This window comes from Callospermophilus lateralis, chromosome 2 (assembly GCF_048772815.1).
Source record: "Callospermophilus lateralis isolate mCalLat2 chromosome 2, mCalLat2.hap1, whole genome shotgun sequence".
Classification (NCBI taxonomy): domain Eukaryota; kingdom Metazoa; phylum Chordata; class Mammalia; order Rodentia; family Sciuridae; genus Callospermophilus; species Callospermophilus lateralis.
Genome location: NC_135306.1, coordinates 2,378,631 through 2,405,940, shown reverse-complemented (window position 1 = coordinate 2,405,940; position 27,310 = coordinate 2,378,631). Strand labels below are relative to the sequence as shown.

The 27,310-nt window shown below is 58.7% G+C and overlaps 3 protein-coding genes across 7 annotated transcripts; 2 read left to right on the top strand and 1 right to left on the bottom strand.

The window, feature by feature from the left end:
* Nucleotides 1-4,839: 4,839 nt before the first annotated feature.
* On the top strand, nucleotides 4,840-13,070 carry Ppp1r26 (protein phosphatase 1 regulatory subunit 26). 4 transcript variants are annotated; one of them, XR_013090319.2, is made up of 6 exons: nucleotides 5,223-5,297; nucleotides 5,697-5,808; nucleotides 6,835-6,943; nucleotides 7,679-7,801; nucleotides 7,980-11,806; nucleotides 11,922-13,070. XR_013090319.2 is itself a non-coding variant. In XM_076845110.2 (5 exons), exon 5 carries the CDS (start codon nucleotides 8,037-8,039, stop codon nucleotides 11,685-11,687), a length of 3,651 nt encoding a protein of 1,216 aa, XP_076701225.2. In that variant the 5' UTR covers nucleotides 4,840-4,869; nucleotides 5,697-5,808; nucleotides 6,835-6,943; nucleotides 7,679-7,801; nucleotides 7,980-8,036; the 3' UTR covers nucleotides 11,688-13,070. The 4 variants fall into 4 exon arrangements, 3 of the variants coding, with proteins under 3 accessions (XP_076701225.2, XP_076701226.2, XP_076701224.2); XM_076845110.2 differs by lacking the exon at nucleotides 5,223-5,297 and adding an exon at nucleotides 4,840-4,869 and having other exon boundaries at nucleotides 7,980-13,070; XM_076845111.2 differs by lacking the exon at nucleotides 5,223-5,297 and adding an exon at nucleotides 5,020-5,090 and having other exon boundaries at nucleotides 7,980-13,070.
* A 2,518-nt stretch (nucleotides 13,071-15,588) lies between these two features.
* Nucleotides 15,589-19,839, bottom strand: Pierce1 (piercer of microtubule wall 1). Of its 2 annotated transcripts, none has more exons than XM_076843035.2 (3): nucleotides 19,642-19,839; nucleotides 18,592-18,670; nucleotides 15,589-15,855 (listed from the first exon to the last, which is right to left on the bottom strand). In XM_076843035.2, the coding sequence occupies exons 1-3, from the start codon at nucleotides 19,782-19,784 to the stop codon at nucleotides 15,667-15,669; spliced, it is 411 nt and encodes a 136-aa protein (XP_076699150.1). In that variant the 5' UTR covers nucleotides 19,785-19,839; the 3' UTR covers nucleotides 15,589-15,666. The 2 variants fall into 2 exon arrangements, with proteins under 2 accessions (XP_076699150.1, XP_076699151.1); XM_076843036.2 differs by having other exon boundaries at nucleotides 15,589-15,852.
* Nucleotides 19,840-20,772: 933 nt separating this feature from the next.
* Mrps2 (mitochondrial ribosomal protein S2) lies at nucleotides 20,773-23,155 on the top strand. Its single transcript, XM_076843034.2, has 4 exons — nucleotides 20,773-20,844; nucleotides 20,918-21,022; nucleotides 21,454-21,583; nucleotides 22,110-23,155. The coding sequence occupies exons 1-4, from the start codon at nucleotides 20,811-20,813 to the stop codon at nucleotides 22,702-22,704; spliced, it is 864 nt and encodes a 287-aa protein (XP_076699149.2). The 5' UTR covers nucleotides 20,773-20,810; the 3' UTR covers nucleotides 22,705-23,155.
* The last annotated feature ends 4,155 nt before the right edge of the window (nucleotides 23,156-27,310 follow it).

Here is a 27,310-nt window from a genome sequence, read left to right as displayed (position 1 = left end):
CTAAGTCCCATGATCTTAGAATTCCTGACACATTTTCTGCAGCTTCTTCCAATGAACTTATTTCAAATAAAATGTCTGAGAGATTTAACAAATTAACAAACTGCCTAAAATAGGGAGCGCACGGCTCCTGGTAGAACTTTCACAGAAGATTCCAGAGGCTGGTTCTAAAGGAAGAGCACGGGAGCCTGGAAGGCTGGTGGTGCACACAGGCAGCTAGCGGCCCGGGCCTCAGGGTGGAGGTGCTGGGGGCAGGAACACCCCGTCCCTGGCCCACGGCTGCAGTGCTGCGGGAGCTTCCCCAGCAGGGCACTTCTGGGCTTTCCTCACGTGGGGCACGGTCACAGTTTGGAGGTGTCTCCAAGCTGCCGTCAGTGCAGGGATGTTCAGAGGTGAACTGAGGGACTGTCACCGCCTCAGCCCTTCCTAGTGTGAATGGACCGACTGGGTGTGGGCAGGTGGGTGTGGCTGAAGGGGTTGGGCACTGGAGCTGTGCCCGGGAAGGGGGCATCTGTCCTGTGGCCCCTTCCCCTCTGTCTGCTGGGCCCTTCTGCCACGATGTGCAGCCCAGAGCAAAGGAGCTGGCCATCTGTGGACTGGGACCTCGGACACCACAAGCCGAAAACGAGCTCTTCCTCCTCTAGGTCTTCTAGCAGTAAAGAAAAGCTGACGGACACTCCCTCTGAGGGACTGCCCCAGGCCCACGTCCTGTGCCAGGGGAGGCTTCTGTGGCATCTGCAGGACATCCCAGCTGCACTCTCTGCCAGACCTGCCACCGGGATGCTTACAGCCAAGTCCCTCACAACCTCCCCTGCCCACCTGTGTGGGGCCCACCTGTGTGTGGGGGCCCACCTATGGGGGGACCCACCTGTGCAGGGCCCACCTGTGTGGGGCCCACCTGTGTAGGGCCCACCTGTGTGTGGGGGCCCACCTATGGGGGGCCCACCTGTGTGGGCTCACCTTTGCAGGGGGGGGCACCTGTGTGGGCTCACGGGTGCAGGGCCCACCTGTGTGTGGGGGCCCACCTGTGTGTGTGAGGGCACATGTGTGGGCCCACCTGTGCGGGGCCCACCTGTGCGTGGGGGGGGCACCTGTGCGTGCTGCTGTCCCTCATGTGAGTGATGCACCACGCCCTCTGCCTTTGGGAAAGGGACCTTTCTGGCCTGTCCCCGACCCCAGGTGAGCTCTGAGGACCTCAGTGGGCTCCACAGGCCCTCGGTGAAGAGAGCAAGTTTCACAAGCTGTCTCATGAGAAGAGCCTTTCAACAACTCACTTTTCTGTAAAAACCAGTGAGAAAATAATCCTTCTCTCAAATCTCGACTTGGCAAGCGCCCTTCTCTTTCTTGAATGAACCCAGAGTGTCCTCGTTTTCCCTTTGTGGTGCATGCAGGGCCCGCCTGGATCATTCTGTCTCCGGAAACTGATTTTCCGCCATAGCTTAACATGCTACTTATAAATAGCTCATCTGAAAGCCACGCGGCCTCTGCCATTGTAAACCACACATCAGGTAAGATTCTTGCCAGAAAAATTCTAAGAACCTAACACTCAAGAAACAAAACCAAAGTCATTGCTGAGGTAAAAGGTTTTAAAGATTGTTTTGCAGAAACAGAATTTCCAGAGATGGAGTCCAGTGGGCCGAGGAGTCCCTCAACCTGGGCGGAATAGGCTGTCTCCCTTTCTGTGGGCTCAGGAAGGATGAGGGCACTGCCTCCCACCTGTGATGGGTCTGCTGCCCCAGGTCAGGTGAGCCCCCCTACAGGACAGGTGAGCCATACATGGCTGCATCTGCATGTATCTGTAGTCACCCACTTTCATTAAATATAAGCTCATTTCTCATGTTTAAGAAATGATGATCTTAGAAACTCAAACAGCATGAGAGCACAAATGAAAACATGTCCCCTCCCCAGCCCACCCAGAAGGGTCTCACTGGTAACATGGCACACCAGGCAGAGGCAACCCCACCTTGCTCCTCCACCCTCCTGGAGATAGAACCCAGGGTGCCCTACCGCGGACCCACATCCCCAGCCCTGTTTATCTTCTTGTTTAGAGACAGTCTTGCTAAGTTGCTGAGGTACCTGGAACTTGCCTCAAACTCCTCTGCCTCAGCTTCCAGAGTCCTAGGATCACAGCGGCAGCCCCGTGCCTGGCCCCTACCTGGCTGTTCTAAAGTGCACCGGGGTGGCCCTTCCTGGTCTGTGGATGGCCTTTCCCTCCAGGATGGGCCTCCTGGGAGCAGAGGCTCAGCAGTGCAGGGCATCCTCCCAGAGTGCCCTGCAGTGTGTTCTCCCACCCTGGGTTTGGAGCCGCACCCCCAGGTCTGGGATCTCTCGCTCAAGAGGTGGGAAACACCTCCCTTCACGTGTTCTTTAATTCTCTGTAAAGGCACGCAGAGCCCAACTGAGACCTGGGGCTCATCTCAACAGAGCCCCGGCTGACACTCCGCCAGGTCTCCCTGGAGGCCTCCCTCCTCCACATGCACAGTGACTGTGGGAGAGTCCCAAGACTTTGCTCCTTCTACAGAGGGCTGTGCAGGGCCCTCAAGGGTGCACTGTCCACACTGGCCACCGAGCCTGCCCAGAGGCTGGGCGAGAGGGAAAATGAGAGTTCCCAGCATCAAAGCCAGCACCTCAACAGTGCCTCTCCGGGTTCCCCTGAGGAAGACCTCACAAGGTGCAGAGGTGAGGTCTCCTGAAAGTTAAAAACCCACCTACCAGGACCTGAAGATCAGAAGTTTCAGGAAGAAGAGAAGAAAGTGCCCTCTCCCCTGAGAAACAGCTTCTTATAGGCCACATGCTCCAGGGTGCAAATCCCCCAGGAGGCCCTGGTCTTATTTTGCAATCTGCCCATGAAACCAGCAGATGCTTTGGAAGTCTCCGCAGAGTCAAGACCATCCTAGGTCTTAGCCCAAAGCAGAACCCATCCAAGAGAGTCTGACAGATTGACCTGCAGAAGTTAAAAGTGTGTGCAAACAGAAACACCCAATCCAGAGTCCAGAGACAGATGACCACCTGAGGCCCACCGACACAGGTCCACAGGTCCATGGCAGAGGCAGCTGCACCCCTTAATATCAAAGGCTCTCAGAACCAACAGAAAAAGGATGTGGTCCAATGGAAGAGTTAAACATGAACTGAACATACACAGGCAATTCTCCAAATGGCCAAATGATAAAATGAAAAGAGGCTCAATGTCTCCAGCAGTTGAGAGGAATTAAAATTAAAGTGACAAAAAGCCTTGTTTTACCTGTCAGACTGCCAAAGACGAAATGGTGTGACACCACTCAGAACTGGCACAAAGCCAGAAAAACAGCATCATCGAGGCTGGATGGCAAGTTAGAGCAGGGCTTCTGGAGGGCATTTTGGCAAAAGGCACCATGGTTCTGCCCCAGCAGGCTGTCCTCTAGGAAGCTATCCTAGGGAAATATCCAGTATTCCAAGGACATCCAGCTGTTCATCATGAGCTGGCTTAAAAACCGCATAGAGCCCAGAGGGCACACAGCTGGGATCCCAGCCTCTGGAGGCAGAGGCAAGAGTATCACAAGTTTGAGGCCAGACTCAGGAAATTAGAGAGGCCCTAAGACCCAGTCTCAAAATGAAAAATAAAAAGGGCTGGGGGTGTGGCTCAGTGGCAAAGCACCCCTGGGTTCAATCCCTGGTACTAGAACATGCCAAAATATTAATAGCCCATGTCTTGGGGGTGGTGACTATTAATTATTCTCCCAGGTTTAAGTAAAGAGTATTAATTTATAATGAGGAAAAAAACTTGTTTCTTGTAAACAATTCGCAGAGGCATTACAATATTTTAATGGGTTTCTTGACCCCCAAACTTGATCGCAACTCCCCTTCTCATTCTCTGGGGTTGACCCTATCCAATCTCCTACTTTCTGGTCAGGAAAGAAACCCCCAGTGCCTTGGCCCCTCCAGGAGTGGGAGCTGGGCTCTTCCCTGCCATTATCAGAGACACTTGGGGTGACCCCAAGCCTGGACAGGTATCTCCAGACCATTTGATAAGGCGAAGGAAACTAGCCCAGGACTTCGACTTCCATGGCCAGTGAATTGCAGAGACACATAGGACAGGACCTCCGTGCAGAGCCGGTCACCTGAAGTGCATGACTCTGGAGGTCACTTGCCCAGTCTCAGGCTCTGGGTGTGGGCTGAGGCTAGGAAAGCTAAGGTGTGTGGCAGTGCGCGCGACACAGAAGCATTCAGCAACAGGGAGCGGAAGACAGCTGGAGGCCTGGCAGCGCAGGCAGCGTGGGGGGCGCCCGCAGAAAGCTTCCAGCACAGGAAGGCCAGGTTCAACTCTAGCTCTGTGCACACCTGCGCAGGGCATCACGGCATCTCCGGAAGCCTGCGGAAAGGGAAGGCCGCGCTGGGCAGGTGCCAGGCACCCGGGACACGAAGCAGCGCCTAGCAACGCGGCAGCTTAGGACAGTAATAACTACGACAGTCAAGTGGCCTCCCCGCGCTCTTCCACGGCCACACCCCTCGCCTTGGTGGACTTCACAGCGCGCGACCTCCAACCCGCTCGGCGCGCACTCGACGCAGGGCGCACACCAGGCCCGGGCCCAGGACCCGGCGCACAGCGCGACGGCCGGGTCCCCGCGCGGAGGTCTGACTCGAGCGGGGACCCGGGACAGGCAGCCCGGGTCCACCACCGGTGCAAACCGCGGTGCGCGCCCACGCAGTCGGGCCCGGCAGGGGTGGCGCGGGCGCTGGCGGCCCCGGCGCGGCGCGGCGGCAGGTGGGCGCGCTCTCGCGGGCGGGGGTCCGGCCGGGCCGCGCGCCTCCCCCGGAACTCGGCCGTGCCATTCCCATGATGCCCAGCCACCGGGCACGGCTTCCGGAGCGCGGCCGCCGCCGCCGCCGCCGCGGGTAGGTGGCGGGGAGGGGGCGGCTGGGGGGGTCGCCCCGCCCCCGCGCCGGCCCCGCCCTCCCGCGCTTCCCACGGCGCGCCCGGGCGAGGGGCGGCGGCGCGCGGGGCGGCGCGGGCCGCCGGACGCCCCGCGGCCTCTCCCGGCGCCGGGCCGAGGGCGGAGCGCTCCTCCCGGCCGGCTGCCTTCCCGGGGCGCGAGGCGCGGCGGGCGGCCGCGGTGGTGAGGCGGGGCGGCGCCGTGCAGGCCGCGACGGGCGGCGGGGCTCGCGGGAGGGGGCGCCGCGGCGGGCGGGCTCGGGGGCGGGTCCCCGCCCGGGCGAGGGTCGCGGCCCCCGGAGGCAGCTCCCGCACCCGCCAGCCCCTGCGCGCGCCCCGCGTCCCTCGGGAGCAGGCGGGCGCCGGCCGGGCCCAGGTGAGTCAGGCGCAGGTGAGGCCTGCGGCGCTCGGGGACCGAGGCGACCTGGGCCTGCCCGGCCCCCAGGGCAGCGCTCACGCCCTGCGCCAGGCGGAGCTTCCGGGAGGGAGCCGAGCTCCGGGCCGCAGGCTCCGAGCCTCGCAGCCCGGAACGCAGCGCGGGGGGCGCAGACCTGCGGGGAGGCCTGACGCTCCCGGGGGAGGTTCCGCGCCTCCCAGGCCGAGGGCCAGGCTGCTGCTCCGGCTCCCGGGGCGGCGAGCCGAGCCCAGTAGCGGGCGCTGAGGCTGAGGTGCGGGGCAGGAGCAGCCAGAGGCTCCCCCGCCTCCGGCCCGGCTCGGGGATCGCTGCAGTTTTGCTGGGGGCGGGGCGCGGGTTGCGGCTACGACTGAATTCCAGCCCCGCCCCTTTCAGGTTGGTGGAGAGGACCCTACTGCTGTGGCCCCCTCGCAGATGGGCTCCTCCTCTCCTCTCGGGCGTGCAGACCCTGGCTTCCCCTAACCCTAGGAAAAGCCCCACCTGGAAGGTAAGAACACAAGTTGATCCCGGTGTTGGTGTGGGGGCATTTCTGGAAGGTAGAAGACAGAGTTAGGTGGCCAGGGCTTGAGTGTGGCTTTGTTCTCTCCAGGGCGTGGGTGTCTAGACCAGGAGGATGTCCAGATGCCTTCCACTGGCTCTTAAATCTGACACCAGGTGGCTTTGGCCTGCAGGTGCTAGTGTCCCTACAGTCACTTAGAGACCAGTTTCTAGGGCCCTTGGGTGCATGGCAGCAGTTGGACCAAGCCACACTTTACCTCACCTTGGCGGGGTTCTTGAGATGACTCCTCTCCTGGCTGTTTTAAATCCAGGCTGTCTCTGGAGCTCTCTTGGCTTTTTAACCTTCTAGGACTAAGTAGTTGGAGAACTCAGAAAACTTTTCCCTGGGCGACCAGGCTCTGTCTGTACCACTTACAAGCTGTAAACTGGTTGATAGAGGTGGGTGACTCCCTGCTGCAGCTTTGCATCTGGAGTGGAAATCAGGGCGCCCCAGGGTCCCACCCTCCCTGGGCCCCTTTGTTAAGGCAGGATTCCTATTTAAGGAGTTAATGTTTTTGGTTTAGACTCTTCACAGCCCAGAGCTCATGCAAATGTTTTGTCATTTCTGTGACTTTGTCCTGGCAATTTGAATAATGTCCACAGCAGAGTGGGCACAAGCCCCCTACCCAGTGAAAGAGCCCAACCCTGTCTTCTGTCCCCTACCACTGCTTCCTCTGGGGACCTCTCCAGAGGTGACATTTTGGGGAAAATAGGGCTGTAGTGGACACCAGAACTTGAGAGCCAGTAGCCAGCTCATGCACCGGGAGCTTTGTAAAGTAGCTGTGATTAATGTCTCAAGGTAAGTTCTTCAGCTCTGGGAGCTTTGTAAAGTAGCTGTGACTAATGTCTCAAGGTAAGTTCTTCTAGAACTTAACTCTGAGCTCTTAAGTTAATGATAAGTCTTTCCAGAAAAATATTCATGAACTATAGCTGCAATCTCTGAATTAGCTGTCTCTGATTCTCTTAATTCTGGTAGTGGAACGTGTGTTCAAGCAGCTGGCAGAGGGCACCTCTCCCTGAGCACGGAGTGACGAAGACAGCCTTGAAGCCTTTGAACGGGAGCCTGGACTCGAAGAGAATTTCAAGTAATTGCAATAAATTCTTCCGTTTTAGTTTCACTTTTTGAGCACAGATTGGTAATAGCAAGTGAGTCAGTTCTGAATTTGGCATGCCCTCTGATTGCCTGTTCCCACCGCTTGCCCCTTTGCTGGCAGGTGGCGCCTGGCCCCCCCTCTCTTGAGGAAGGTGTGTGGTGTGTAAACAACCAGATCACATGCTTGTGGGATGGACATTCCCAGCTAAACCGAGAAAGCTGGTACACAGGATCCAGAGGAAGCCAAGGAAGGTGCAGGCCAAGCCCACCCAGCTCTTGAGGCCTAGGGTGGTGATGGCTTCCTAGCACCCTTCTGAGGGAGCCCAGTGTCTGATGGTGGGCCTCCCGTGCACTCAGTTTGGGGATGGGGTCAGAATTATCAGCCGTGCCATCATTGGCCACCCAGGGCACATCATGCTCTGTCATTGGCCACCCAGGTCACATCATGCTCTGTAGGGCAGTCCAGGGACTGACCTTTGCTGGCCTTCAGAGTGTTGCTGGGAGAAGCTCAGCTGAGACCCCAAGACCAGGGAGTGACTGCAGGGGTGGAGAGGGCGTGAGACGGTGTTTGGGGCGGCTAGCCTGCTAAGTGGCTAAAACAATGATTCGGGTCCTTGAGACCGTCCAGCAGACGTACATTTGACGTCTTGGTCTTAGTAGAAGTAATTGGAAGAAGCTTGGGGAAGCGGTCTCTGAGCCGCTCACGGCACATACCTTTCTGTTTCAGGAGTGAGGTGGTCCTGCCAAGAATGAGTCTTCCTGTGAAGTCACCCTCACCGGGATTTGTCACAGTCGTTCTTTTTGACGTACGGGACTTGGTCACACCAGCACGTCCTGATAATCTTTTGAGGTGAGTAAAACCTCAGTCCTCGAGGGGAGGCAGGACAGAGAGTGGGGCGTTTTCTTTCTGGGTGTTCTCAGCAGGCCTGGCCCAGAGGGAAGAAAGGCCTCCTTTTGCAGTGGAGGAGCCTGGGGCAGCTGGTGCAGCTGGTCCCTGGACACTGGGCCCTGTGCTCTCTTTGTCCCAGGATGTGAACCCAAGGAGAACACAGCGCGGTCCCCCTGAGCCCCACCCATCTGCTAGGATGTTCCTCATGAACGCCCCTCCAGTGGTCGCTCTCCAGTCCAAATGGGAGGCCTTCGGCCCGCCGGGGAGCTTTAGGTTTCCCCGGTGCTTCTCAGAGTCGGAAGAGGCTGTCGCCAGAGCTTCGGTGAGTGCCAGGGTGCAGATGGTCATCAGCACGCTGCAGCGCGGTGAGGCCGCCCTGGGCACGCACGATGAGCGTGCCACGCAGAGAAGCCAGCGGGCGGAGGGGTGCCGGGAGGGCAGGCTGGCTGCCAACCCTGCCCTGCGCAGCGCGCCGCCTGCCTTTGCTGCCTGTGGCCTGGCTGCCCATCGCCACCCCCCAGCCGAGGAGGGAGCTGCCAGCCTTGGCCCGCTGGCGCTGGATTCCGACAGTGACGACTCTGTGGACCGGGACATTGAGGAGGCCATCCAGGAGTACCTGAAGGCCAAGAGTGGTGCTGCACAGCCCATGCCCAGGGGGGCCCAGCCTGGTGGGGCCGCAGGTGGGGGCAGCAGAGGCAAACCAGAGCCTCCACACGGTGGCACCCCGCCCGCCCTGTGTCCCCCAAAACTTGCCCCGGTGTCAGGCAGTGTTCCTGGCAGCCCTGGGGAGGCCGGCGGGGACCAGGGCTCAGCCTCCCCCGTCAGTGTGAGCAGCGAGGACTCCTTTGAGCAGAGCATCCGGGCAGAAATAGAGCAGTTTTTGAATGAGAAAAAACAACACGGAAACCAAAAGTGCGACGGGTCTGTGGACAAGAGCACAGACCCCAGCGAAAGTCCAGCCCGATCCACCCTGAAACCCACCCAGGAGGCCCCCGTCAGGGCGCCGCCCCGCCACAGTCTGATGGGCGCCTGTAAGGAGTTTGTCTTCCGCAGACCTCCCAGGTCAGCAAAGGGCAGCACGGCACCTGGCAGCCTCAGGCTGAAGGTCGCCACTGAGCCCGAGAACCCGGGCAGCACAAGGCCTGCCGCCCCCAAGCCTCAGGCAGCCCAGAGCAGGGGCGGGGGCAAGAGGAACTGCGGAGCTGGAAGAAGGGGCAGCCGCGGCAGGAGTGTGGCCCCCCAGCACGAGGCCTCCGACTCCAGCAGCGACGACGGCATCGAGGAGGCCATCCAGCTGTATCAGCTGGAGAAGACCAGGAAGGAGGCCAGCGGGGACCCGCCACTGGGAGCCCAGCTCAGTCAGGAGAAAGGGCCCGACGTTCCCGCCAGCAGCCCGGGCAGCTCACTGAGAAGTGCCTTCCCCGAGACCCCCAGGAGAACTCCGAGCAGGAGGAAGCCGGCGGTCCCCAGGGCCACAGACCCCAGCCCAGGGGGCCTGGACTCCGACCACCTCTCCAAGCCATCCAGGGATGCCAGGGCTGCCGTACCTCCGGCAGGCACCGCCACCAGCAGCGGGCCTTGGGAACGGGCCTCGGGCCGTGCAGACACCTCGGCCGAGCTGATGTGCGCTGAAGCCATCCTGGACATCTCCAAGACCATCCTGCCGGCGCCTATGGAGGGTGGCAGTGGGCCCATGTCTGTAGGCCCCCCCTTCTGCTCCCCCAACGTGCCTTCCCGCTCTGATGGGGACAGCAGCTCGGTGGACAGTGACGACAGCATAGAGCAGGAGATCCGGACGTTTTTGGCTCTGAAGGCACAGTCAGGAAGTCTGCTGGCCAGAGCTGAAAACTGCCCACAGCCCACCCCAGGCCCCCTCTCCCCACCAGGCCCCAGCAGCCAGACCAGTGTCCCCAAGTCCCCTCTCTCTAAACCCCCAGACCTGCCCCTGAGCTGCAGAAGGAAACGCAGAGGTGGAGCCAGTGCTGTGAGGATGTCCACCCCCAAGAAACCAAGGGAGGTGAAAGACAGTGCCCAGGATGGCGACTGCAGCCAGGGGCAGGCTCAGCCTGGCCACAGCGGGCAGGACCCCCCCAGCCAGGGGAACGCCGGCGAGGCCCCGGGCAAGGAGTGCCAGGCCAGGAGCCAGCCTGTGCCCTCCAGGCCTTTCCTGCTCAGTGACGCTTGCGTGTCGCAAGGCCTTGGGGTTCAGGGGAAGGCAGGAGAAGGGAGGAGTGTTGGTGAGAGAGAGAGCTCCGAGGACAAGAGCAGCTCGCTGGACAGTGACGAGGACCTCGACACGGCCATCAAGGACCTGCTGAGATCCAAGCGGAAGCTCAAGAAGAGGTGCAGGGATCCCCGGGCAGCCTGCAGGAAGAAGGTCAGGTTCAGCACCCCCGAGACACGGTTGGTGCACACGCTGGGAGGCCTCCCGAGAGCCTGGAAGGACAGAGGCCCGCGGGTGCTGAGGAGCTGCCTGTCCACGTCCAGAAGGGACAGCAGGGCGTGCCTGGGGAGACGACCGCCCGGTGCCTTCAGTGGTCCAGCAGAGGGGAGGAAGCTGGGGGGCAAGGACGCAACCCCAGCTCTCCAGTCCAGGAGGAGACCGCCCGAAGGGACTCCGTTCTCCAAGGAAACACCCCGTGACCATGCATGCTCTGCCCCCAGCTCCCTGTCTGAGGACAGTTCAGTGGACAGTGACGACAGCATCGAACTGGAGATAAGAAAGTTTTTGGCAGAAAAGGCTAAGGAGTCCGTGAGCAGTTCACCAGTTCAAGGAGGGGGCCCAGCCCGGCCAGAGGAACCCTGCAGGAAGGAGCTGGCCCCCAGTCTGCAGCCCGGCATGTGCACACGGAGCCAGAGGGCCAGGGGCGGCCCTCCACTGGCTGAAGGACTAAGGGGCACAGAGAAGGCTGGGGGCACCCCCAGCCTCTTCATCGCCTGCGGGAAGGGCGCAGCCCGCACCGAGCACACTTCCCACCACCCGGCTGCTGCAGGCAGGTGTGAGCCCACACTGCCCAGGAGTGCCAGTGGGAACCCCTCTGCCAAAGGGTGTCCTGCGAGTAGGAGGAATATCTATGTTCACAAAGACCAGAGCCCACCCCGCGCTGAGCCCGCAGCCACAGAAAGTGCTTTTGGTCAGCTACCCAGCTGTGCCACAGGAGGAGCTGAGACCGGAAGCTCCGGGGGACCCTTTCATGTCAACTATGGGAGCCAGAGCTTATTGTCCCCTAGCCCAGGACCTCAGGCCGAGCTGGCCCTCCCCTGGAGTGACCTGGCCCACCACAGCAGGCTGCCCAGCCCATGGTCACTGAATTCAGAAGGTCGGAGTTCAGCATGGACTGGGGGCCTTGGGGGTGAGAAAGAGAAGGGGACCCAGGGGCAGGCCAGGGTCCCGCACAGCCTCACCTTGGACCCCAGGAAGAACCTGTCCTTCCCAGGCTTCTCTCCCCTGCTGTCCACCCAGCTGTTCCACTTTGGGAAGAGCGTCCCCTGGGGAGGCCAGCAGGCCGGCCTCTTCAGTCCCCACCTGGGTCTACCTCTGCAGGGCCCGTCCTTCTCGGCCTTCAGAGAGACCCAGGCTGGTCACAGCCCCGTGTTTGGGGGCCCACACTTGCTCGTGAAGGACAGTGGGCACTGGCCAAGCAGGAAAGCCCGGGCAGGGCTCGGTTTGCAGGACAAGAGGAACTTGGGCTCAGAGGAAGGTATCCTGGACCTGAGGTATGGCCACAGGGTGGTGGACAGGGATGACCAGGACCAGGAGATGCTGGGCAGCGATGCCAGTGAATGCAGCGACAGCTCCCTGGAGGACCGTGGCTCAGTGGTGAAGGGCAGAGTCCTCAAGCTGTGACGCGCAGCCTGGCCCGCCCCTGTGCAGAGCCGCGTGCGCAGGAGAGTGCAGCCAGCGTCCTGTACATAGCCCTGTACATGTGTACACTAACAGGAGGTTTATTTAACAGACGTGTCCTGGTAAATATGATTTTTGTAGCTTTTTGTAAATTATTTAAAGTGCTGTAAAAAATATTTTTGGAAAACGTCTTGATTTTGAAGGGTGTTCCTAACTGCAGTGTTCTGTGGTCTGCAGGGAGCCGCAGATGAGCACACATTTTGGTTCTACTGTCACAGCGAGGGTCACCTTGGCCAGGACTCTAGCCAGTCGCTGGTTTAGATGTTCGGGCCTGGGGAGGCAGTGGCCACCCTCTGGGAAGCCCTCAATGCCCGTGTCTGTCCGAAGCTCCCGGAATAGTGCTTTCACTAAAGAACTCCCTGGTCCCTCGCAGCCAGAGCAGTCCCTCTCAACACTGCCATCACAGCCTTGGATCAGTGAAATGTTTCAAAGCACAGTGGCCAGCAAGTGAACTGACCGGCCAGTCCTGGCCTCGTGAGACCCCACTGAGACAGTGGCACACTCTGCAGCCCAGTCCTCCAGTGTCCAGGCTCCTGCAGTCACCAGGTGATTCTAACATCTAAGTAAATCTCTTTTCCTGGAGAGTTCTGTCCTCTCGATCGTGGGTCTAAGAGATCACACCGTATGAGCGTTTAACTGTCCTCCTTGATTTGTGCACACAAGTGAATAAGCACAGCAATTAGGTGGTTTGGTCCCCAGACACCTTGGCCAGAGCTCAGTGCTGGGGACAAGCCTTGCATACCTCCGTATCTGCCGTCCAGGAGCTGCAGCCAGTCAGGGTCTGACCAGTGGCCGAGCCAGTGCTGCCGATGACCTCCTGCAGCCCGCCTCCTGGGGCAGAAGGGCGCTGGTTGTAGGCCATGGCCTCTGGTCCCTGGGTCAAGGCCAAGTGATGCTGCTGCCTTGGTTTCCTCACCTTCTGCCCTGTGGCACCAAGGTACCCAGGGCCACTGTGGGGACAGGCCATGCTGGCCACTGATGCCCTCCAGTCACCCCAAGTTCTGCAACTCGGGTTCAGCTGTGAGGTGGTGTGCCGTTAGCTGGTGATGTTGGTACTCTAACGTGGATGTGAGTCTTCTACGCCCCCTGTACCCCCTTCTGTGCCCAGGGGCAGACCCCACCCAGGGTGAGCCTCTGCTGGGCCAAGCTGCAGTCCTGAGCATCCCGATGTGCGTGTGATAGCTTCCTTGTGGCGTGTTCCTTCACTTAAGTGCTCCATGTAATCCATGTCCTGACTCTTATTTAACTTTTTAAAGAGTGCTTTTAATTCCTGGATACAAACATCAGCTCATTTTGTACATAAGAACTTTTTTTTAATGAATAAATCAAGCATCACCAAAAAGTCACCTCTGTGGTCATGTGGTCTGTCCTCACTGCAGTCTAAGCGAGGGCCTGGCCTGTGCCGTGTGCTGGCGCGAGGACCCTGCACTTAGCCCTGAGGTCCTCTCCACCCTGCTGCCAGCCCCTGCCTGGCGAGGCCACTGTCCAGCCTCTCCCCCTCCCAGGAGCCCGGCTCGCTTTCACTGGACGTGTTGGGGTCCTCTGCACCAAAGCCCCCGCACAGCGCAGGCTAGAGCTGCTGCCACCCTGGGGAGACAGCACCTCTAAAACACTGCCGTCGGCTGTGATCGACACGTCCCACGTGTGCACGCAGGTAGGCGCAGGTACGTGTGTACAGGTATGTGCGTGTACGTGAGTAGACACAGGTGCAGGCCCGTGCAGGTGTGGCATTGCCTCCGGTGACAGGCCAGGCACACTGGTGCACAGCGCAGCAGGCCACACATGTGCTGGGGAGCACGCTCCAGAACCCCATCCTCCATGGTCACTCCTGCTGCTATACTCGGGCCTCCTGCTCAGCTGCTCCCTGCTGCCTCTGGGGCCAAGCTTTGTGGTCACCAGGGGGAGTGGCTTGTCTGCATGCTGGTAGATGGCCTTGACCATGGAGGAGCGTGGTGAGCTGTGCAGGCGTCCTCTGGCTCCTCGTGGGGGCTCCAGTCTTGCTCCTGAGGTGATGGAAGTCGCCTCCTAACCTCCTGTTTACGCTTTCAGCAACCACTCAGGCCCCTCAGAATCAGGTGACAGTGATTCTGTTCCCACAGGCTCACTTGTTTTCACACACTGGACGTAAACCTCTAAAACTGTGAGTCAAGTAAACCTCTATTCTTTATAAGTCTCCCAGCATCGGCAGGCATTTTGTTAAAGCAACAGAAAACAGACGAAGGCAAAACGTGAGTTAGATTGGAATTACCTGGGGCTTTAGTCTTTTCAGGCAGTTATTTAGAATAATGTGTGGAGTCCAACTTTGCGTTCATACAGCAGCTGTTAACAAGCCACACTCATTGGGCACAGCCAGTGAAGCATTTCTGTGCCCAGCTGTGATGCCACAGTCAAATCTGTGAAGCTTGCAGGTGAGCTCAGACCTGGACCGCCACACATCATTCGCAGACCCCTAACCCCAGCCCAGGCCCCCACATTGCCCTCAGCCTGGAATTGGGGGTGTGGTCAAGTGCTGTGGCTTCCCCAGCAGCCTGCTTTCCGGGACAGCTGTGCTGTGGCAGCAGACAGGTGCTCCCAAAGCTTCACGGCACCTGGACTTGCCAGCCTGTTCCTTGGAATCGCCAGGAGGCTGGGTTCGGTCCCTGCCAGCAAGTTAGAAACCTGGCTGGCAAGGCCGAGCAGCCTCACCTTTTTACTTCAGTGGAGGCCAAACTCGGAAGGGTTCTTGGCATTGGAGCATTTTTAAGGACTGTAAAACGTGCTTTCCGTTTGACACTGAACTGTGGGTTTTCCAGCTCAGACCGGCTTCAGGCACGGCTGTCTCTTTTCTACTGGCCACATTGATTTTCCCTGGAAACCACTTCCAATCCTTACTGGACGTTCAGATGCTGCTGGATGCTCCCTTTTGTGTTTTAATAATGATAAGTTCATTCTGAAGAAACAGCCAGCTGTAAGGTTCAGTTTCTTCCTTACTTACAAAGGAAGAGAATCCCTGTGGGCAAACGGTGCTGTGAAGAAGCTCTTATGGATGGCACGTGACAGTGTCGTCTTTTTAGATTCAGTATTTTCCAAATTCCCTGTAATGAGCACACCTTACTTTTATGAAGGAAGTAAAACTATGTGTGAAAGACCTATCCTGTTGCAGAAAGGAAAAACAGATGTTTTTCTTATTGCAGACCATATGGCGGTGGTAAACACTGATTTGGGACTACAGAGATATAAAGATTAATGTAGTTATTTCCCCTACCTAAGGAAAATACTGGCTATTCCCTGACTGCCTTCACTTTTCATTGAAATTTTTAAATGAATACAGAGAACCCTGTCACCCAAAGACTGAGGGTGGCCCACCCTGGTCCACCTCTGCCCCCGCCTGTCCCTGATTTATGGCTTCAGGATGTTCACCTTGAACAGATCACAGTGATACCCTCTTGAGCTCTGCTAAAGAGGTGCTGCTCTTCTTGAGCCCTGGTCCCGTCTACGCCACACCCAGGGAGGGCCGGCCCACGCTCCCCAGGGCCATGCTGTGGGGGCCCAGCTGGTAATGTGTGTAACAGTGCCCCCCGCCACCCCGCCCCAGAAGACACCAGTGGGCTGCCCAAGCCTTCCCAGTCTTCAGGACAGATAGGGTCCTAGAACACCCACAGCCTGCACCTTCATCACAGACGTCAGAAGGGTTGGAAACAGGCCGGGACAGTATTTTCGTGGGAAGCCAAGTCATACAATTTTTCTGTGTGTGTTTAGACATAAAAAATAGAAAAAAACAGCACCAAGCCTATTGCATATTTTTCTATTGCAGAAAGGAAAAATATTTCCAGAGAAAACAGTGAAATCTGCTCCTTCATAGTTGGGCAAACCGTCAAAGATCAGGGAGCACCATGCTCCAGGGGGCAGCGGCCAGATGGAAAGGCAGGGGCATTGGGCCCCCTCAGTCACAGATGGACGGCTTCCTGACATTGTAACTGGGGTGGAAGTTGAGCCGGTCGCAGTGGGTGATGTAGTTGTCGGGGCCCGTCACCAGGCTCTTCTCCATGCAGACGTTGAAAGCACTGTGCTGGAACTTCTCACTCGCTAAAATGTGTCTGGAGAACTTGGTGGAACATGGATAAAACACCTTCTGGGAGAGAGAAAAGAACGTGAGGATTAATGCCCCCAGTGGTCCTCCAGAGCAGGCAGGCAGGCAATTCTGGAGGAAGAATCTGAAAGAAAAATGCCATCTCCATCCCTCAGAAGCTGAGAGGCCAGGGTGGGCTCTGAGCACCGTGATTTATGCCTGGTGTCTGGGGCACTGGTTATCTGAGATTTCTTTCACCATCACCTAGAAGGAAAAAGAAGACATGGGGCCACCTCACTGAGGTATTTTCACACCTGTGTGTGACCATGAGCACTAAAAAGTCTGGATTGACCCTCGGGTCAGCTTTGCCCAACTGTGCTGTGCTGCACAAGTTACTGGGCCTCTCTGAACCTCAGTGTTCTGTGGAATGAAATAATGTCTGTCAGTAGGTGTATTGGTCAGTTTTGTGATGTACTAACAAAATACGTAAGATAATTAACTTAGAAAGAGGAAAGGATTATTCCAGCTCACTTTTCTGGAATTCCAGTCCATGACGAGGCAGACCCATTGCTTGGGGCCTCTGGTGGGGGTGCAGGATGTTGATGGTCAGGAGCATGGGCGGAACAAGCTGCTCACATCAGGAGCCAGGCAGCAGGAGAGGGCACCCTTTTCAGAGGCCCCCCTCCAGGGACCTGAAGGTCTCCGGTAGGGCCCCCCTCCTAACAGTTCTGCCCTCTCCAGCAGTGCACCTGCGACCACCCTTTAACACATGGATTCTGGGGAATTCACACAAACTGAATCAAAACCATCTGCAGAGCTCTAAAACTGTCCAGTGCCCACACCCCCCAACCACCAGGTGGGAGGGGCACCCACCAAGGCCAAGGTGCACTGAGCTCTTGCCCAGGGGCAGGAATGGCCCAGCAGGATGGCATCATCAGGCGGCCCTGAGACCTCTCCACTCGGTGTTATACCCTAGATAGGTGACCCATCCTTCACCGTCCATGTTTTGACTCCTTGGCAGGAAGCAAGTGCAAGAAGCTTCTGTACATTTTTAAAAGACTTTAAAGAGAAGATTTAGATCTACAGAAAGCTGAGCTGAAACTACAGGGAGTTGCCAAATTGCCTCCCACCAGTACACACAGTTCCCCCTTTCTATGGGTTGGACACAAGGGTCCCCCAAAAGTTCACGTTAGACAATGCAGGGATGTTCCACGGTGACATTATGGGATCATGAGAGCTGTGACCCAGTGGATTAATCCATTCCTTGGATTCATAGATTGAGTGCACTTCCAGGTGGGAATGGGGTGAGGTGACAGGAAATAGGTCACTGGGGTGGGTCCCTAGGAACTGTGTTTTCTCCTGGCTCCTCTCTGCTTCCCGGCTGCCATGAGCCAACCAGCTCTCCTTTGGCACTTCCTTCCACCATGGTTTTCTGTCTCAGGCCCAGAGCCAAGGAGCCAACCATGGACCAAACCTCTGAAACCATGAGCTAAAATCAACTTTGGCTCCTCTAAGTTGTCCTGCAGGTCATGTTGGCCACGGCAAAGCACAGCTAACCCGGGAACATCCCCTCACTGTGGCCCATCTGTACGAGTGAGCCAGAATTGGTCCTCTGTCATCAACCAAAGTCCGCAGTGTACCTCAGGCTCCCTCTCCAGACCCTTCTGTGGGTTTGACACACGTATCCACCATCCCTGTCACAATAAATCCCTTCCCTGCAGTTTAGAAAGATGGAAAGCACCTTCATTTCTGCCCTGACAAGGAAGGTGAACACCAGCTGCTCAAGGAGTCCAGCCTCCACATTTGGTCAAGAAGGTGAAAAACGGGCTAGATAGGCCATGTGGAGAGGTAGGAAGACCTCCCTCAAAACTCACCTGGGGCTGGGACACAGCCCAGCTGGTAGAGTCCTTCCTTGCATCCCCAAGGCCCTGGGTTGGATCCCCAGCACCACAAAAAGCAGAAACTTGTCTCTGATCCCCTGGGGCTCCATAACCCGTGGCCGGGTGGCACCAGTGGACGCAGAACCCACACAGTTTACGAGAGGAGCATTTTTTTTAAATAGCATTTTTTTTAAAGTTGAAACATCTGGATCCTCTTGAATGTGTCTCTTTTTCATCAAAATGACTGAGCCCCAGGGGAACATCAGAGTCCTTGATTCCGGGAGAGTGACTCCTGAGTGTCCCAGAAATGCTTTTGGGTAATGATTTTCTCCCAAGAGCTCCGTAATTCACACCGCCACTAAAGCAGTAACTCCCAGGCCTTCTAACACCATGGGGATGGGGGCCCCATGACATGCTCACCCCAAACAGTGGCCCTGGTGACCTGGGGATGCAGGGCTGCTACACAGGCCTGTCTGGCAGTTCCCATAGAGGCACCACCCTGTGCCTGCCCACGCACCCAGTTCCTGCAGCCTCAGCTCTTGGCCAGTGCTGCCTCTCGGTCACAGGTGAGGGCTTCACACAAGGTTTAAGACCAGAGAGAAAGGAGTTCTTCAGTCACCTGCCTCAGAACTGACCACCTAGGGGAAATGGCTGTGTGCACCTGTGACGGCACCTGCAGGCGTGGTTTTATCCACGGGGACAAGGACAATGAAGAAGCACACCCTGCACTCCTCCCGTTTTTGAAGACATTTTTCTCGTGAGTCCATCCACTCACCTCTTTCTATTCCTCCCTGCTCCAACATGGTCTGAGATGCCTCGGGGTCCCCCACCTCTACCCCTCACCCTCGTGATGTACTGCCTTTTTGAAGGCTTGTCCTCTTATAGACACATCCCCAAATGCCACTTGCTTCCCACTTACCGGCATCTCATGCACAGTGGGTGCTCTGCTCCCATAAGCCTGGTTACTGGTCCTGTACAGGGAGACCACCTCCTTGGCCCTGCAGAGCAGATATGGTTCCCCTGGTTCATTCAAAGTCTGCCCACGCCACAGTCCTACAGGATTTGCCTGATAGAGCTTTGTTGGCAGTGCCCCCAAGGAGAGCAGTGTGCCCGGGGCCAGTAACACAGCATGAACACTGGCCCCCATCACACACAGGGCTGAAGCCTCTCTGACCTCCTCTGCTGGCCACAATCCACTCCTTCCAACTCCTAAAGAGCACTCCACCAGCAAGTGCCAGTCCTCAACCCTGGTAGACCTTGATAGAACTGTTACTGGTTGGGTAGGTTCGTTACCCTGCTGGGAGCCACAGGTCAGCATCAGACCCTGCCTCCCGGGGGTCCCTGGCTGCAGGTTCACTCTCAGGATGCCCAGGTGCAGAAGAAGGAATGTGGCCAGGGAACACCACCTGCCTACTGTAGGCTGCAGCTGAACTCCACACTAGAGGCCTGGGAGAGTTGGCTCTAGGTGGCAGTGGTCTCCACCGAGAATGGGGCACAGGAAACTGTGGGGGAGAGGGTGCCTCACCTCCCCTGCAGCAATTCAGATTCCAGTTATGTCCTTGAGCCTCAGGGCCCCGGGACAGTCCCCACAGCAGAGCTGACATCTTACAGTTGCAGGAGGGGAGGAGAGGAGACCCCGGGGCACAAGACTGTGGAACTGGAACCAGAATGAGTTTTTTCTTTCCAGGGTCTCCACAATCCCCCACAATCCCCCACAATCCCCCACCGTACTGACCGTGGACGGGGAGTTTAAGGAGCTCACGCTGGTAATGATAACAAGGCTCAGGCCAAGCTCAGGCTCCTTTGGACTTCCGCAGCTGGAAGTTGAGGGTCTTTGGGGAGGGTGGGGTTTCTCATCCAGGACTACCTGAGCCCAGCCCCAGAACCACCTGTGGCACCGCACGTGCATCCGAGGCAGGGCCTCTCCGTGTGCCTGTACGGTGGACCCGGACCAGCCCTGCTTCCTTACCCGTAGCCACGAAACCACCCCGGGTTGTTGAACCTGACCGGCAGGTGGGGGCTCACGCGATAGTAGTCGCTGGTCTTCTCCGGGGGCGTCGCGGCCTTCGGTTCAGCGGGCTCCGCGCACTCCGGGGGGTTTTCCTCCGACATTTGGCCTCTAGCAGAAACCGGCTTTGGGCAGGAGAAGCCAAGGCGGGCGCAGCGTTCTGTTGCTAGGCGACGGTGTCACCTGACCCGGACGTCCAGTCCTTAAAAGCGCCGCAGGAAGAGCCATGGCCCCTGGGCAGGCAGGTCTAGAACGTTCCCTGGGCGAATGATCGAGGACCGGACGGATCCACGTCGGGGAGGAATCCCGCTCGGACCGTCCTCAGAGACGCCCTAAGCCTTCAGCCCGCTGAGGGGCAGGGCTCTGGGTGTCTTCCTGGGACTCTCCGGAGCACCACGGTATTCTCCCCAAATGCAGCAGCAAGCGCTTTGGATGAAACCACAGGCCCTGGGACTTCACCAGCAAATTGACGGGGTCTGAGTGCTGAACGCTCACGTGGCAAGCAACAATTTGGTGCTTACTGTACACACCAGGGGTGCTCCTTGACCCGGGTAATTCGGTGAGCCCGCGCCCCCACTACCCAAACTTAGACCCAAGACTTTTCTACGTTCACGGAATCACATATTGTTTAAATATTAAGCACGATCTTGAAGAACAAGAGGTTGCTCTGGACTTGGAGCAGAGGTCGAGGGTCCGCATCGCCCAAGGGGTCCCTCGAGAGATGTGGGCCTCACCGGCCTGCACTGTTACTTTTCTTTTTTGAGAGGGGGACTAGGGATGAACCCCGTGCTTATGCACGCTAGGCAAGTTCTTCCACTGAGCTGCACCCCAGTCCTCTGCCCTACACTTTTGCAGGGAGGGGTCGAGCAGCAGGGCCAGGGACCGGTTCCCTACGCCTTGTCCACAGGGGCGGGGGCGCAGGAACCCCCACGCCACCCCGCTCCCCACCCCGCCAAGCGCGCCCGCGCAGACTCGGCCTCCGCCGGGACTCGGGGCAGCGCGCCTCCCAGAGATCTGTGTGCGGGCGGGCGGTGGCGGGTCCTCCGGGCCTGCAGGTGGCGCTGCGGCCCCGCGCGGCGAGGGAGGTGCGCCGTCCGCCCGTCCGCTCGTCCGCCCACGAGCCCGCCGCCATGGCGTCCGCCCTGCCCCGATTGCTCCGCGCGGGTGAGTCGCCGCGCCCGGCGGGGACCGGACTTGGGGCTTGAGGGCGCGGCGTCAGCAGGCTCTCTCTCCGCAGGTGCGCGGCCAGGCAGGCGCTGGCCCGGATGGCTGCAGACGGCCGGCCCCGGCAGGACGGTCGCGGGCATCCCGGCCCCCGCGGCCAGCGAGCCCGAGGACAGCGGTAACGAGCCCCGGAGGGCGCCGGGGAGGCGCGGAGGCGCGGCGGCCTGAGGCTCGGAGCTTGTGCTGGTCACGTGGCCCGGGGACCCCTGGGCACCAGGCCGTCCGCCTTGCTGGGCTCCTGCAGGGGAATTTCTGGCGACGGACCTGAGTCTGTCTGCCAGGCCTGGTGGCTGGGAGGGCCACAGGGACCCCAGACACGGGATGGTAGTGACCCGGCTTACCCACAAGCTGGGTCTCCTTCAGAACCTGGGTCCAGCTCTGTTTACTGTGAAGGCCACTATGGCTTCCTGGGGTCTCTCCTGGGGCTTGGTGCATCTTGGCTGCTGGGCTTCTCCCAGAACCCCCCAGCCCTGTGGCCTCCACTCAGGGATCCCTGGTTGCTGGGTGGGCCCAGTGGGAAACCACAGCTTCCTGCCCTCCCTGCCCTAGAGACCCACCGCAAGATCCTGGAGGAGCCCCTCAGACATTCTGACTTCTTCAACGTCAAGGAGCTGTTTTCAGTGAAAAGCCTCTTCGATGCCCGAGTGCACCTGGGACACAAAGCTGGCTGTCGGCACAGGTAGCTGAAGCACCTGGCCAGGGTGTCCCAGGGGTGGTTCCCAGGAGGGCCCAGGGCCTTCCTGACCTGGACTGGGGCCTGGCTGCTACTGGTGGGATTCCCCAAGCCCCCTGAGGGCACTTAAATTCTCCTGTGTGTCTTGGAGGGAGCCTGCAACCTTGGGTCAGTCCTGCTGGCTGGTGGAGGCTCTCAGGTTCCAAGGTAGGCCAGGGCCTCCAGCCAGTGCTGGATGGAGCAGGGCCTCCAAGGCTGTGGAGATGAGCAGGAACTGGTCAGATGTTTGACTATAGAACATCCACACCTTCACTTGGGTCCATCCTACCCAGCTCCTTGTGGAAAGAGGCGGAGGGTAGGATTGGTAGTAATGTGCCGAGGCTCCTGAGGGGCCTCTGCAGCCCTGAGCCCCCACCTGTCAATCATTGGACAGAGTTCCACAAGGGAAGTAGATGCAGTTTGTGCCTCCCAGCCCAGGTGCCCAGACAGAAGCGCAGGGTTGACCTTTGACCATTGATGGGGTCTGTGGCAGGTTTATGGAGCCCTATATCTTCGGGAGCCGCCTGGACCAGGACATCATCGACCTGGAACAGACAGCTTCACACCTCCAGCTAGCCTTGAATTTTACTGCCCATGTGGCCTACCGAAAGGGCATCATTCTGTTCGTGAGCCGCAACCGGCAGTTCACACACCTGATCGAGAACACAGCCCGGGACTGCGGCGAGTATGCCCACACCCGCTACTTCAAGGGTGGCCTGCTGACCAATGCCCCGCTCCTCTTCGGCCCCACGGTCCGCCTGCCTGACCTCATCATCTTTCTGCACACACTCAACAATGTCTTCGAGCCCCACGTGGCTGTGAGGGACGCAGCCAAGATGAACATCCCCACAGTCGGTGTCGTCGACACCAACTGCAACCCCTGCCTCATCACCTACCCCGTGCCTGGCAACGACGACTCCCCACCATCTGTCCAGCTCTTCTGCAGGCTCTTCCGCACGGTCATTACCCGGGCCAAGGAGAAACGGCGGCAGGTGGAGGCCCTGCATCGATTGCAGAGCCCCAAGCGGGCAGAGGGCCACAGGGCAGCTGACTCTCCTCCCAGAGTGGATGTGAGCCATTCCCTGTGACAGGCCACAATCCTCGTCCCAAGTCACCATGAGGCCTGGTCTGAGCTGGAAGTCTCTTGCATTCTCTGTCCTAGGCTCTTGTTAGTAACAGCACTCAATAGCCCCAACCCCCGGGGTGAGACTTGGCTGCATCTTCATGGGGCAGACACGCAGGGCAAACCGCATGTCCCCAGTGGCCTGGTTAGGACCTGAAGCTGATACCTTGACTGCTGGAAAACCAGGTTCTCCCTGGCCCCTGATAAGTCCTGGCTTCCACCTTGACACTGGATGTCAGGAAGGTTCAGATACCAGTTCAGTTCCCAATCAGAATCCCCCTGGTGGGCTGCTTTCCCTGGCAGCCTGGCTTCAGGGGCCATTTTGCACTGTGATGTGGCACAAGTCCCTGGGAAGTTCTGCCTGGGACAGGCTGAGCAAAGCAGCTAGCAGCAAAAATAAAGTTGTTTGAGCAGAACATGACTCGGAGCGCAGGTCTCTACTGGACCCAGGGTGTGGCCGGGCAGGCTTTGTGTAAGGCGAGCCCTGCTGCAGTCTGCAGAGGTGCCAGCTGCCACTTAAAGGTGTGCTTTTAAGTGTTGGGGCCCAGGAGGAGCCTGCAGGCCAGGGAAGTTGCAAGGTGGCCTTTGCCCTGACAGACTGGGTGTGGGTGCAGCCTTGAGCTAAAACTGGAGGGCATTTGTCTATTCGCCCTGTGGTAAGGACAGCTATGGGCCTGGGAGTGGGCTTCAGATGTCCTCTCAGGGCCCCTCCTGGGTTTCTGAGGATTTCTGCCCACCCCAGGGAGCCCTCTGTCTTGAGAAGTGCATGACTGTAGTCCAGTGGGACAGGGTGGCTTTCAGGTGGCTCAAGGCCTGAGCACCTGTGGCAGCCAGGCTCACTGGGACCACACCTGCAGGAGTGTCTCCAGGAGCAAGGGGCTGCTGGCCAGGGTGGTGCAGGTGGTCTCTAGATGCTACTGCTCCTGGTTTGGGAGCACCAGGAAGTGAACTCTGGCTGGAGCTCAGTTACCAGCACGACTCTCCAACCCCAACCTGAAGGTGCCTGAGTGCTGGCAGGGGCCATTTGGGCAGTCAGTTGTGAGCCAATCCAGGCATGGCCTTGGTGCTACACAGGAGTTCCCTAAGTGGACCGCCTGTTCCCATGATCTTGGGGAAGGCTGGCTCTGGGAACAAAGACCCAGGCAGTCACAACGCAGTATGAGGCTCCCTGGGAGCCTCTGGAACTGCACCAGACCCCCATGGAGGGCAGCCCAGAGTTGGTCACGTTGGGCTGGGCATATGTGGCATGCCCAGGATAAACCCACAGCACTGGGAGACTGGCTCCTCCCTGCCTTGCTCCAGCCTGATGGAAGGGAGCAGGCTAGGGGATGGGAGGCCAGCCAGAGGCCCGGTGGGCAGGGAGACAGGACCCAGCAGGCTACCCATGCCACCTCCCCGTGAGCCCAAGCTGATGGAGGCCCCAATCCTGCCATCCTCAGCCAATAAGGGCCCCTGCAACTCCCACTGGACCCAGGCCTATGAGGACAGGCAGGAGCTTGTACTGGGAGCTGCTGTGTTTCCAGGTCTGGGGATACCAGGAACAGGGTGGGCAAGGTGGCCCCAGCAGAAGGGGACACTCGGTAGACAGCTGACACCACTGAGCCCAGCCACTTGAGGTGGGTGTTGAGGACAGCAGCCATGATGGTGGGGCTGCTCAGGAAGAAGAGCCAGCGGGGCTCCAGAGGGCCTGGGTGAGGGAGGGGCTGAGGGGACAGTGACTCCCCCAGCCCTCTCTCTCCCTGAGCCTGAAATGCCCCATTAGATGTGGCCTCTTCTGGACCCAGGCAGAGCCAAGACCAACCAGCTGGCATTGTGGGGAAGGAGCCGGAGCCCCCAGACCCAGGACCTGGCAGAGTTCTTAGGTGTGGAGGGGGTGTTCAGGGGTCACATAATCTTGGGGATCTGCCACATGCCAACCTGGGAGATGACCAGAGGCAGATGGGGTCAGGCTGAGAAGGCTTCAGGGCAGGGCCCTGGGCCTGGCTTGGCATTCCCAGTGATCCCCACCTGGGCACGTACGTTCCTCCTGCAGATGCTGGACAGTATCAGGAAGAACTATCTGTGAGTGGGCCTGGGCTGACAGCAGGGGCAGAGCAGGGAGACCCTGAGCCCGGGGCTGCACTAGTCACTGGCTCTGTGACCGTAGCCCTCACCACCGCCACAGCTACACACAGTTGATGTCAGTCTCTGGGCACCTGGATCCAGGCTAGCTCTCAGGAGGCTGGGCTGTGGCCTCCGCTGAGGCTGGGCGGGCAGGATCTGCCTCGCAGCTCTTTCTGTGTCCTTAGCAGGCTCCCTGTGGCCCGTTGCAGTGCTCTTCTGTCTGTCCTGTCTGTCGACTGTGACAATGGGATCTTGCCCCTGGACCTGTGCACAGGGCAGCTGGTGGCATCTCAGCCTGATTTCCTGGAGCAGGAGAGGTGGAGAGGGAGCCTAAGAAATGACTCTTGCTGCCCCCAAAATAGAACCACTTGCCACCATTCCTCCTGAGGTGGCCCCTCCTGCTGCCGGGTCCCAGGGTCCCAGGAGATTCAGCGTAATTTGAGGAGCGAGGAAGACCCTGGACAACAGCACCTTGCATGACAGCTCAGCACAGGAAGGCGGGGGATGCTGCCTGACCTCCCGAGCAGCCTGCGCTGGGACGCTGGGGCCCCACTCCCTCACCCGTTCCTCAGGGGCCTGCCCCTCCACCCGTCCCCCATCCATCCTCACGTTCATCCACCCACTCACACGTTCAGCAAATATTCAGTGGCCCCTGCCTGTGCCCTCACTGTGGCTCCCAGTCATCCTCACCCTCCGGGAGTGCCCCATGGGGCTCAGGTCCACGGGTGTGGCCTGGGGATGTGTGCAGGGATGGCAGCACCAAGAATTCCTCCTGCTCCAAAGTAACAACGCAGATGGGCAACATTGTTTCAACTCAGTGCTGGGAGAATCCCCTAGTTTAGTTTTTCTTTTTACAATTTTTTTTTTTTAATATTTATCTTTTAGTTGTGTTGGACACAATATCTTTATTTTATTTTTTTATTTTTATGTGGTGCTGAGGCTCGAACCCAGGGCCTCGCACCACTGAGCCACAACCCCAGCCCAAACTTTGACAAATGGATCAAAACATTCATACGGGTAGAAACAGTGGGCAGCAGCGGTGCTGTCCGGACATGGACACTGGGAGCCTCACGTTTGCTGGAGGGGTGGAAGTGGAGTGAAAACCACTCTGGCAGCTCTCTAAGCATGTCACCCTAGAGCCACTACATGACCCAGCAAGTCCACGCCTGGGCAGTCTCCAAGATGGCGGCAAGCGTGTGTCCACATGACACTGGACACCAGTGTTCACAGCAGTGTATTCACATTGGCCCCAAAGTGGCAATAACCTAGGTGTCTGTCAACTGAGACGAGATGACAATGGATGTGAAGGAACCTCAGACGAGCCTGGAGACCTCGCGGGCGTGGAAGGAAGCCAGTCAGCAAGCCACGCACTGCACGATCCCATGCACGTGAAATGTGCAGAACAGGAATTCTGTAGGGGTGGCAAGTAGATCCGTGGTTCCAGCTGGGGTGGGACTGGGAACCAAGTGCTGATGGGCTTCAGGGACCCTGGGGGTAGTGTTCTGAACCTGGACTGTGCGGATGGTGCACAGCCCTGCAAAGGGACTCAGCCCACAGACGGATACGCTGGAGGTGGACTGGCATGACGAGAGCCACCCTATGGGAGCAGAACTGCTCAGAGGGCCCCAGGAGTGAGTCTGCTCCTGAGAGAGGCAGAGGAAGAAGAGAGAACTTAAAATAGCCCAGAACAAAGGCAGCCCGGTCTGAAGAATGGCCGCTGCTGGGCTGAGCTAAGCTGAAGTGCCAAGCTCAAGTGCTGCACTGGGGTCACAGCTGAGCTTCTAGTTCTGGGACACTTTCTCCTCAGGTGTCGTCTGCCCTTCCCCAGGCAAAGCACAAGGAGAGCAAGGAGCCGGTCCTGGGGCCTGCAGGAGGGAGGGTGGTGGCCTTGAGCTGCCCCTGGAAGTCCCTGGGTTGCCTGGTCCCCTGTCTGGCAGCCAGTGCTGGGGGCTCTGAGCCAGTAGCTGCTCACTTCCCCACCGAGGGCCCAGCCAGCGGACGCCAGCCGGACAGACAGGCACGTGGCCCTGCAGGGTACAGAGAGCCGGGAGCTGTCTGAGCCCCACTTCCCTGAGAAGGGCCCAGCTGGCCAGAGCCAGCGTGACGCAGATCCCGAGGCCGGGCCTTCAAGGGCCCAGAGCGCCACACAATTGTTTGGGGGCAAGGACTCACACGGGTGAGATAAGCGTGCTCTGTCCGTGGTGTTTGAAAGGTCAGTTGCTACAGTTTTCAGGACACATCCTGTTGCCCTTCCAGGTCCCTGTTCCTCCTGGCTGGAAATCAGCAGTGGCGCTGCCTCTGAGGCTGGCGGGGGGGCCCTCCGAGCCCCACATCTCCCCTGGCTTCTCCCTGCCCAGAGACACCCGCATCCCTCCGTCCCTTGTCCACAGCACAGCGCCCAGCACCACAGGGGCTCTGTGCCCTCCCCACGCGGGGAGTCAAGCTGGCCGTGCAGTGGTCCAGGCTGG

Excerpts from the sequence above, each read along its gene's own strand:
- Ppp1r26 (XM_076845110.2), top strand. The coding sequence starts at position 8,037 with ATGTTCCTCATGAACGCCCCTCCAGTGGTCGCTCTCCAGTCCAAATGG.
- Pierce1 (XM_076843035.2), bottom strand. The coding sequence starts at position 19,784 with ATGTCGGAGGAAAACCCCCCGGAGTGCGCGGAGCCCGCTGAACCGAAG. Across the intron at positions 18,671-19,641 it reads GGGTGGTTTCGTGGCTACGG|GGCCAAGGAGGTGGTCTCCC; the intron begins GTAAGGAAGCAG and ends TCTGCTCTGCAG. Across the intron at positions 15,856-18,591 it reads CCACTGTGCATGAGATGCCG|AAGGTGTTTTATCCATGTTC; the intron begins GTAAGTGGGAAG and ends TCTCTCTCCCAG.
- Mrps2 (XM_076843034.2), top strand. The coding sequence starts at position 20,811 with ATGGCGTCCGCCCTGCCCCGATTGCTCCGCGCGG. Across the intron at positions 21,023-21,453 it reads CAGCGAGCCCGAGGACAGCG|AGACCCACCGCAAGATCCTG; the intron begins GTAACGAGCCCC and ends TCCCTGCCCTAG. Across the intron at positions 21,584-22,109 it reads AAAGCTGGCTGTCGGCACAG|GTTTATGGAGCCCTATATCT; the intron begins GTAGCTGAAGCA and ends GGTCTGTGGCAG.